This window comes from Tachysurus fulvidraco, chromosome 11, assembly GCF_022655615.1.
Source record: "Tachysurus fulvidraco isolate hzauxx_2018 chromosome 11, HZAU_PFXX_2.0, whole genome shotgun sequence".
In the NCBI taxonomy this organism is placed as follows: domain Eukaryota; kingdom Metazoa; phylum Chordata; class Actinopteri; order Siluriformes; family Bagridae; genus Tachysurus; species Tachysurus fulvidraco.
The window spans coordinates 4,800,183-4,811,707 of NC_062528.1; the positions used below are offsets into that span (position 1 = coordinate 4,800,183).

The 11,525-nt window shown below is 35.1% G+C and overlaps 1 protein-coding gene across 1 annotated transcript; it reads left to right on the forward strand.

The window, feature by feature from the left end:
* Positions 1-210: 210 nt before the first annotated feature.
* sars2 (seryl-tRNA synthetase 2, mitochondrial) lies at positions 211-11,525 on the forward strand. The gene is made up of 17 exons (XM_027138885.2): positions 211-232; positions 371-714; positions 822-917; positions 2,046-2,075; positions 2,213-2,353; positions 4,387-4,441; positions 4,675-4,738; positions 5,206-5,311; positions 6,149-6,196; positions 7,125-7,233; positions 7,479-7,524; positions 7,665-7,752; positions 7,918-8,030; positions 8,717-8,810; positions 9,155-9,247; positions 10,727-10,792; positions 11,078-11,525. The coding sequence occupies exons 1-17, from the start codon at positions 211-213 to the stop codon at positions 11,213-11,215; spliced, it is 1,653 nt and encodes a 550-aa protein (XP_026994686.2). The 3' UTR covers positions 11,216-11,525.

Consider the following 11,525-nt stretch of genomic DNA (forward strand, 5'->3'; position numbering starts at 1 on the left):
ACAACTACTTCTGTTATATTATTAGTAACATTTATTTCATAGCTTATAATCTGAATACACTATTTTGTGTAATCTTTTTTAAATGTCAATATAAAATAGTATTATTTTGCAATAAATCATATTAAATTCACATATCAGTTATTATTGTCAGATTTTGTCCATTCACATTAAAATTGTATTTGACTTTATGTGAATAAATAATAGTATTTTATGGCCATATTCCACTTACTATGTGAGTCGAATGCACGTTATCTCGAATAGTCAGAAAATGTGTTGTAGGCGGTTTACAGCATAGCGCGGTTCAAACCGGGTAGAGGCTGTGAATTTGGCAACCACCTCCGGTAACAGGCTCAGTTTAAGTGAATATGAGTCAATGGCTTTTGCACACTATGTAGTGCCCAAAGTAGTTTGGGATGCAGCCATTTTGAAGCCGTGCACTGGAGTAAAATGGCGTCCTCCATAGGAACTCTCACACGATTTCGGTCGCTTGTCATTTTCACCGTCAGAAACTATGTTTGTAACACACAGAGACGCTTCAGCTCGTGTGGCTCGGACCGTGTGCAGAACAGGAGCAGTTTGTTCGAGCATATTAAAGAGGGTTACAGTGATAAACCACAGCTGGACATGAGGACAATCTGTAAACACACCGAACAAGTCATCAGTGAGTTGGAGAATAGAAAAGGAGATTTAGGGCCATCTGATGTCCGAGCTATTGTAAGGACCAGTTTAATGTCATGTGCTCATTAGTTTTACAGTGCACATTAAACTATGATATTATTTATAACATTAAACTGAACTGAAGTTTTGCTCTTGTTTGTTAGATATCAGTGTGGAAGCAGCTGCAGGAGCTGGAAAAGGACATAAACGAGTTGGAGGAACAGAAGAAACTTATCAGTGATCAAGTCCGAGCTCTTGTGGTCAGTTTTAGTTTTGTTTTTAAACCATCATGAAAACCTGCAGTGTGACATTCAGTTATTGTGCAGCACATCAGATACATCAGCTGGTACCGAGAGCATCACTTTATAATGGGGCAAGTTGTGGCCTAATGGTTAGAGAGTCTGACTCGTAATCCTAAGGTTGTGGATTCGAGTCTCGGGCCGGCCACGACTGAGGTGCCCTTAAGCAAGGCACCGAACCCCCAAACTGCTCCCCGGGCGCCGCAGCATAAATGGCTGCCCACTGCTCCGGGTGTGTGTTCACGGTATGTGTGTGTGTTCACTGCTGTGTGTGTGCACTTTGGATGGGTCAAATGCAGAGAACGTATTCTGAGTATGGTTCACCATACTTAGCCGTATGTCACGTCACTTAATAATAATTACAGCTCTATTAGTGTTAAAGTGAATCTGACAGCAGAGTTTACACACAGTGGGCAAGTTTGTGCGCTTATTACCACAAAGGACCTGCACATGTGTTTATATTTACAACCGTTTATTTAACAAGGAAACAGTAGGTGCCTGTCTGGTGTAGGTAGGTGCCTGTCAGCCTGTCTCTTTGACCTTTTGGTGTCCAGAGGCAATTGATCAGCTGACCTAAGTGAGCAGGCAGGACTGTAGGAGTGAAGCAGTTCTGTAAGGTATGCCAGGATCTGACCATTTAAAGATTTAAAAACAAATAAAAGCACTTTAATACACCCTATAACCCTATAATACACTGGCAGCCAGTGAAGTAAGGCCAAAATTGGTGTTATATGGTCATACTTCCATGAACCAGTCAAAAGACGTGTAGCAGCATTTTGGACCAATTGAAGGCGAGACAGAGAAGACTTGCTAAAGTCAATATAAAGTAAATATAAAGTAAAGCTTTACAGTAATCCAATCGAGATGAAATAAAGGAATGGATTACCATCTCAAATTGTTGCCTGGGCACAAGAAGTCCATAACGGTTGATAATGTTCAGCACTCTGTGACAAAACATTAAAATGGTTGCTCACTTGCAAATCTCTGGTTCTCCATATGCAGTGACAAAGACAAATGAAGTCATGCAGATTATTTCCAGTTTCTGTTTACCTGTGTAATTTGATGTAAATATTTTATTTTCCTGTTTAGGAGGAGCATGATAAAAAACACCTGTCTGATGTAAGTGTATTTGACTTCATATGCATCAGAGTTGGCTGTTTTCTACCTAAATAATATAATGAAATAGTTCTTAATGATTAGAATTTTTAAGGAAGCCTTTTTTAATTTATTGTTCATCTCTGTCTACTTCCTTCCAGCATATGGCATACAAGTCTTTGAGAGAAGAAGGCCGAAAGATCAGAGTAAGGTTGAGTCAGCTGTATTCACGACAGAGTGACATAGAGGAAGAATATTATTGTCTAGCTCTGAGGCTCCCCAACAGAACACATCCTGATGTGGTAAGGTTCAAGTAAATTGTATGAATTTGAGTGCACAATATGTACTTATGGCTTTACATATTCACATGAAATGATGTTATAATATTACAATAAAATTCCAGAGAAACTACCCAAACTGTGTTACTGGATGTTAGTGGTATTACCAAATAAGGTTATACATTTTAGGTAAAATGGGTCAGAACAATTCAGTGATTTAGACCATTAGTTTATTAAAGGCTTTTCTTAAATGGTCAATTAATAACATTTCTAGTCAATATAAACAAATTATGATCAAAAAAACTATTCATCTCTTTTGCTGTGAAACCCCTAAATAAGTTCCCCTAAATTTGAAAGAGGCATGCATTTAGCATAAATGTATATAACCTTTAAGTGAAGAATTATGCATCATCTGTGCTCAATTTTGTTCCCATAGGGGAATAAGAGACTATGTCTTGAAAATAAATCTTTCAATAATTATGGTTCACAAGGCAATTTAATTTCGAACATAGATTGTAAACTAATTTGTTGTACCATATAGGATCCTTGGGTAAGCCAAAGTTTGCCATGTTTTAGATCTCTTGGGACAATTTTTAAAAAATCTTTTTTTTTTAAATATTTAAATAATACTAGTAGGACTCAGGTACACCCATCTACTGTCTGGAGAAGTCTAGCCAGGAGTAGTCTTCATTAAAGAATTGCAGCCAAAAAGCCATATCTCTGTTGTGGAAGTAAGTCTAATCAACTCAAATATGCATGAACGCATTGGAACTGTTCTGGATTGATGAGTAAAAATTTAAAATATATGTGGCTGCAGCAGGGCTGGAGAGCGGGACAATAATGACTGTTTGCAAGCAACAGTGAATCATGGTGGCGGTTCCTTCAAGTTTGGTGCTGCATTTCTGCAAACCGGAGTTGGAGCTTTGGTCAGGATTAATGATCTTCTCAATGATGAGAAATGCAGGCAGATACATATCCATAATGCAATATTATCAAGGAGGCAACTGATTGGCCCCAAATTTATTCTGCAGTCTGACAATGACCCCAAATATACAGCATATATATATATATATATTTTATGTCAAGCACACTGTGAAGCACTTTGGTCAGCCGTGTGGCTGTTTGTAAATGTGCTATATAAACAAACTTGAACTTGAACATATCATTAAGAACTGCCTTCGGCCTTGATAAGAACAAGAAGTTCTGAAAGTGATGGTTTGGTCCCCACAGACCCTTGCTCTCAACATCATTGAGTCTGTCTGGGATTACACGAAGAGACAAAGATTACATTCTACATTTATGGCATTTAGCAGACACCTTTATCCATGAGTGACTTACATTTTACTTCAATTTATACAGCTGAGCAATTGAGGGTTAAGGGCCTTGCTCAGGGGCCCAGCAGTGGCAGCTTGGTGGACCTGGGAGTCGAACTCATGACTATCCGATCGGTAAGCCTTAACCACTAGGCTACCACATCCCATTAGAGGCAGATAAGGGGCAGCCTACATCCATAAAAGATCAGTGGTTAGTTCCCCTGCTGAGTTCCTTCAAAAACTGGGGCAAGTACCTAGAAGAATTGATGCTGCAGGAAAAGAGTGGTCATACCAAATACTAAATTTGATTTGGAATTCTCTTTTTTTTTCTCTCACATGCCTAAAACTTTTGCAGAGTACTATGTTTAAATGGCAGATTTTTGTTGTGTAAAAAATTAAACCAAGATAAATCATGTTAGAGCCTTTGCCAACTTTTCTTTTAATTGTTTTTACTGTGTCATTCAGTGGAACTAGCAGAGGTGTAGGAAAAGAGAAATTTGCATTTTTATTCACCAATCACACTGAACTATGTATATCAGGATAAAGTCTGAAAGAGTACGCATACATTAAATGCTTCATAACTGCAACTCAAATTAGGAACCCAACATTTTAGTAAAAAAGATACCAACTATATATATATATATATATATATATATATATATATATATATATATATATATATATATATTACTGATTTTATTTCAAAGCTGACTGACATCTATATAATAAGTCTTTTTTTTTCAGCCCATTGGAGATGAGAGCAAGGCGAAGGTGATTGAAATGGTCGGACATAAAGCAGGTGTATAAATTAAGTATTTCTTCTTTCTTCTATTTTCGGCTTTTCCCATTGGGGTCGCCACAGTCAATCATACAGCAATGGTTATGTATCCTTTAAATAGTTAAATTGAACAGGATAATTTGAGTGTGTCTGCTTTAATATGAGAGGATAATTAATGGTTTTTGCTAACCACATCACTTGCCTTTAAAGCCTTAATTGTGGATTTTGTTACAAATAAGTTTTATTTATCACAGAGTTTGAATTCAAAGTCAAAGGCCACCTTGAAATTGGAGAAAGTTTGGATCTAATTAGACAACGGTAATGTACTTTCACCATCTCTTTCTCTATCCATCTTTCCGATCCTACAGAAGCAGCAGAATGCAAAAATCATGCATATATAGATCAAGATCTTCAGTTCAGACACCACTGATTTATACGACTTTCTGTCTAAGCATTATTTTTTTGTTTGTTTCTTTACAATGATGAGATGTTGAGATAATGAGATATTGTATTTTATATTATATTATAAAAAAAATTAAATCATGGTTAAAGTTTTTCTTTATCGAACATAGAAATTAATTGTAGGTAGGATGTGTGTGGGAAAATTTAAAAATGTCTTACCACGTAATTGGTTTGTAGGCAAGTAGATACCTAATTTGCATATACAGACAAAATCTTAACTCACCTGTTGCCTTCATGCTGCATGTGTTTTCCTGAACACAGGGTACATTCTGAATGGGCTTTTTCATCTTTCCTCTTGTACTGTTTGTTTTTCCCTTGTTCAGACGCCTTGCTCATGTGTCGGGTCACAGGTCATACTATCTGAGGGGAGCAGGAGCACAGCTACAGATTGCATTACAGAACTTTGCTCTCGACCTCCTACAGAAAAGGGTCAGTGTGGCCTGTGATAAGATGTATGCTAAGTACTCAGAATATAAGAATTGAGTATTTTTAATAAAAAAACTTAGAGAGCTAGAGAGAGGATAAACCAAGGTTTTTATGTTTATGTAAATATACAAGGTTTTTCCTTGTTTTCAAACCATTTTCTTTTCACCTCACCTAGTTCAATTGTGCCTAGTGCCTATTGTCTCTGGTACTATGTGTGTATATATAATTTTTTTTATTTTACTAAATGCTAATCAGCTGTGCCATATATGTATTTCATTCACACAAGTATGAAGAAAATTAGCATTTCTAAACCTGGCAAAAAAATTTAGTTTGACTTACAAACTTTTACCCACAACTTAATTAAAACCTTTAAGGCACAAGTGGGTACAAAATACATGTGAACACAAAATATATTTTATTTATATACATTAATATATACACTTACCAGGAACTTTAATGCATTGAGCTGCTGGCACTTTCATATGTAAATGTATACATATCATTTTTAACATGCCAGAAAACCATAACATCTGTTGAAGGGGAAATAAATCAGTGACAACAGAATAAAAAGTGACTAACAAATAGAGGGATGTGGGTAATTGCATTAAATTTAGGTCCATTAGGTCCATCCTTTTTTTTCAACTCGGGGGGAAAAAAAAGTAAAAGGTGCCACCCTCACCAAAAACTAATATGGATTGTGTAGTTGTAATTGCTCTCTACATATATAATATGTGGAACCTGCTGTGTAGTATGGAGAACCAGTAGACTTTTTGGGCATAACAAGCTTAATAAGCTTTAATTATGCTAAACCATAGGAAACATACTTTGTGTACCTTTCAGGGGTTTATCCCAATGGTTGTTCCAGACATGCTGAGAGGAGCTGTGTTTGTAAGTAGCTCTTTATCTCTTTCTTAAAAAATATAGTTTTACTGTATTTAATTTTTGACAGTTTATACTGTGTTTGTTTGAACAATTCTCTTTTGTCAAGAATGAATTTTTACCTGTACCCACCATTGCAGAATACATTAATCTTCTGCAAAATAATGATTTAATTGCTGTTAAACACTTTTATTTTGCATAATTTGCTATGATATCCAGCAACATTTAAAGTAATATTATATTACCAGACCTACCTTTGCGGTTAAAGTTATGGCTGTGAGTAGTCATGGTTCAAACTCCAGCACCACCAGGCTGTTACTGTTGGGTCCTTGAGCAAGGTCCTTAACCCTCTCTGTTCCAGGGATGCTGTATCCTGGCCAGTCCTCTAACCTCTAACTTCCCAACAAGCTGGGATATGTAGGATAAAGGAAGATCAATTCATCTTGTTGTAGTGTATACAGTATGTGATAAATAAATAAAGGCTGTTTTTTCTTCTTCTTCTTCTTCTTCTTCTTCTTCATTTCAAAGTAAAGAAGAAGATAAACAGTAAAAAAAACATTGACCACCCAGACATTTGGTTTAGAATAAAGGATTCTAAAAATGCACTACCTTTAATGTTGACAGTGTGTTACAGCAGAAACACTTAAAAATCCATGTAAAAAAGTTGCTTAAAGATTTTACAGAGTTTTCACAAATATTACTGCTAGAAAGCAGCTCCCAACTACAAAGGTGATAGTATGATCCACTATTATTGGTGAAATAAAAAATACATTAACCTATCTATTTTAGGCTATTGATTCTGGATGATTACGCAATCCTAGAACTGCCACACACAATAGCTGATGATTCAAATTCATCTGGAGTTTGCTATTATAAGGCTCTGTGTTCAAACTTTTAAAGCCTCTGTGTCCCTTTTGGTTCTTGTCTCTTTACTCAGGAAGGTTGTGGGATGCAGCCTTATGCTCACCGTTCCCAGGTTTACTCTCTAGATCCGAGTCGCTTCCCCAACCTTAATCTTGCTGGGACAGGAGAAGTTGGAGTTGCAGGTAAAAAACTGAAAAACTCTTTGTGTAAAAAAATTGCATGGATAATCATTTTTACCTTGTAACATCTGTAGACATCTGTAGAGTTTCTGAAATCTATTTTTAATCCTACTTTAAAGAACAATGAATTGCCGTTTTAAAAAATATATAATTGACCATTAAAACACACTGGATTATTAGAATATTAGTAATAATAACATTAATAATAATATAATAATAATTTATGGTTTTCCTGGTGCATGTTTAAGGTTACTTTATGGACCATGCTGTGAATTTGAAAGACCTGCCAGTAAGGTAAGAAATGTTTTCCTCTATGTCCTGATATTCATAACATGGTACTTGGCTGTAAAATGCTGTTCAAAATAAATTGAATGATTCATATTTGATTAAAATTGTTTTTTATTTTTTGCATGTGTTTTGTTTTAATTTTAAAGGACAGTGTGTTGTAGCACATGTTACAGAGCAGAAACTGATACAGGCAGAGAAGCCTGGGGTCTCTACAGGGTTCATCACTTTAATAAGGTAAAATGTACTGAACAGAAAGGAGGAAACGTTTTCTTTTCTTCTCCATTAATAGCTGATTAACGTTAGCTGATTATGTTGGTATACATGTTATGTTTTGTTCCTTCTAATATTGTTGTTGTATCTAAAAGCTTAGAACTAGCTCATTTTTATTTCATCTTTCAGGTGGAGATGTTTGGTGTAACAGCTGATGAAACTGGCCAGGAGAGTTCTCAGTTGTTGGAAGAATTTGTTTTGTTGCAGAAGGATATTTTCTCTTCGCTTAACCTCCATTTCAGGTTCTAAAGTAATTTTGTATGTATTTGAATATTTGTTGTGACATGAATTTGCCTAAAGGTTTCCTTTGGTTATTTCTTTCACAGAATAAATGTTCATCTAAATCCTGAATTACTGAACATACAGTATTTTATATTTACTATTACTTGTATTTTGTATGATATTGTGATAACTGAAGTTATTATAAAGATCACATAGCATTATAAATTAATAACCCATTTGTTATCTTAAGAAGAGAACATGAGAGATTTTTCCTATGAGGTAAAATAAGTCATGATTAAAGAATATTGCCACAGAAAAATGTATTAATATTAATATATTAATATTAAATATAAAATAAATCATGGCTTTTCTAGTCTTCTGTAGGTAAGAGGAAAAGAATGTCTGTTCAAAGCAGGGGGTTGCTGAGATGGTGGCAAAACATTTTAAATTGGTAAACTACATTTATAAAGAACAAACACACCAGGACAAAATGAAAGAAAATTGTATTTATCCACAAATTTGCTGAGTTTCCCCTATTCATATAATATAAATCTTGCATTGCTGATGTTATCTAATGTTACCCATTACTAAAAAACAAGCTATGAACGGATACCACTGTACTGAAAACTGTGATATTTCTAGTTATTTAGCAGTTATTTCTTAATTTTATAATGGGTTTTAAATAAGGTTTTCTATTTGTTCAAAGAGTTTTGGATATGCCCACTCAGGAGCTGGGGGCACCAGCCTTCAGGAAGTATGACATTGAAGCTTGGATGCCAGGCCGTGAAAGTTATGGCGAGGTAAGACATAGTAACAATTATAATTGATGCATCAAATTTAACTCTGGATTTTATTTAGATTTGCATTTTAAAAGATTACCTTATTTAATCCAAAAAATTATAAACAAATCTCATTCAATGTTTTATGATTTCCAGAACTTCAGAATCAAACAATAATGTCTGGCTACTCTTTTAGACAGAATAAAGATAGAAAATTAGAATGTAAAATAGAATAGAAATTTAAAAGGAGTATAAATAATTAAATAAAAAGTATTAAGAAGTAAGGAACATATAATTGTCTTATTCTGTCTTAATGTTTTCCCAAATCATAAATTGTTTTAAACTGTTTCTTACCTCTTCATTAGATCTCCAGTGCATCAAACTGCACTGACTACCAGAGTCGGCGACTGAACATTCTATATGAGAGAAGTGATGGCAGTTTTAAGTATGCTCACACAGTGAGTGAAATCTGTTTGCTGTCTCTGCTGAGAATTGAATGAAGGCTATAGTGCTGTATTTTTGTGCTGCCATTGCATCATTGGAAATGTGTACAGTATAATTTATAATGTGTTGTTAGCATGATATACAGTCCCCTCCCAAAGAATTGAAACAGCAAGGCAATTCTTTTGTATGCACTGAACAGATTAGATTTTTTGCAAGTGATCACATATTTTGGAAAACTATATGGACTATGGCCAGGAGTTTCTTGGTACACACATGTTCCCTGATAGTTCAATTGTATAACAAAAATAGTTAAAAATGCCTATTTTTGGTTTAAACCCTGAGTTATGTGTTTGAATGCTGTAAAAAAAAAAAAGATAAACCGACATGAAGAGCAAAGAATTGAAGAACAGATTGAATGAAGAGCAAGCCATTTTTTCAAGTCAATTGCACAAGCATTTGCCATAGCCAATAGAAAACACCTGGGGCCGTTGTTATACTAACAACCACACATTGAACAGCCAAGAAAATCAACAAATAATGACAGAAACATTAATAGCTATAGTGTAGAAAAAAAGACAAAAACAACAGTCAGTAACATTACAAACATCCTTCACACAGCCGGAGTGAAGATACCACAATCCACACAATCCATATTTTTTGGGGGATTGTGTTATTTCAGAATGGTGCCTTGTTGAAATAGATGGAAATACCTTAAAGGTAGGGCCTACTATTTTTGAGAAATGCTTCAGAAAACTGAGTCGGGCCGAAAAATAAACCAAAAACAAAATAAACGTGTAGCCAATGAGCAGAAAGGGGCGGGTCTTGTCAATATGTGCGGAGAGAGTGTTCAGTGTGCATGTGTGACATTAGCAGAAAGCGGTTTTAACATTGACATGAAGGATAAAAACAAAGAAAGAAAGCAAAGAAAGGCTTACAATAAGGCAAGAAGTAGGACGTGTTAATATAGTATCAGCTTTCCAGTGCTGGAGAGAACTGAAGGAGCAGGAAGTTGGCGCATATTCACAGATTGGAGTTTCCCGACTCAATAACTCCTGAGCTAAACGCTGTTACTACAAGTAACAGCGTTTAGCTCAGGAGTTATTGACTCTGGAAACTCCAATCTGTGAATATGCTGCGCTTTTTTCCTTCTCGATAGGTGAGTAACGTTGGTTTTGCTTTGTTTCACAGAACTAATATATGCCGTCCTTTGCATGATTATGCTTGTGTCATTTTTGCTTGTTTGTTTATCTGCAAACGTATTGTTCTTCCCTTCAGCTATGATAAAGACATGTTTTTTTCCATTAGTTGCCTGGGTTGCGTATGTATGTGTGGGCGGAGCTATCAATACAGGGGTGGGACCCATTTGGGTTAGGGACGTGTTTGTTTTGGTGATTTTGTATGTCAACATTGGCTTTCAAAAATCGGAGACCCCACCTTTAACTGCACAGAGAATCCCAGGAATAATAACAGCAATATGTCTGTTTTGATTGTAGGTGAATGCTACAGCTTGTGCTATACCACGTACCATTATTGCAATTTTGGAAACACATCAAACAAAAGTGAGGATGTTAATATTCTTTACACTCACACACAATCTAAGGTTTTTTTTTTAGTTTATTAGTTTATTGTTCATGTATTCACAATCACAATAACACGAATGGACGTTCTTTGGGTGAATTTATGTAGTTATTTTGAATTATTTTGAATGTGTATTGTAAAAAATAAAAAAAAAGATAATTTAAAAATATTAAAAACATAAATATAAGATCATTATTTTATTAATATATATATGGTTGTAGTTAATTGCAAAGATTCAATTGAATTTTTTTTTTTTTCTGTTTTAGGAAGGAACTGTACGTGTTCCGGACGTTTTGCAGCCTTACCTTGGCTTAGAGGTGATTGATAAACCTACATACATTCCCCTGAAATACATTGGACCTAATCAGCCAAACCGTACACCTTATTCCCTTTTTCAAAGTTAATCAAAGTTACCATGTGTATACGCAGTTTTTTCTACAAAACTACAGTTGGGAATTTTTGCTCCAGGAAGTGACTAATAATAATAGACAGAATTTACAGTTTAACCAGAGAAAAGCTGATCTGGGTCAATTGTGCCCTTAGTCTGCGGGAGCCCTGTTTATGTATAATTCAAATAATGTGCTGTTTGTTTGTCTGAAATTTCCACTTTTGAGTTTCTACTGACTATAACATATGTATAGGCCTTGTAGTAAATATGGAAAGATTGTTGAATTGTCATTCACAAAAATGTTAATAAACAGCACATAAAGTTGA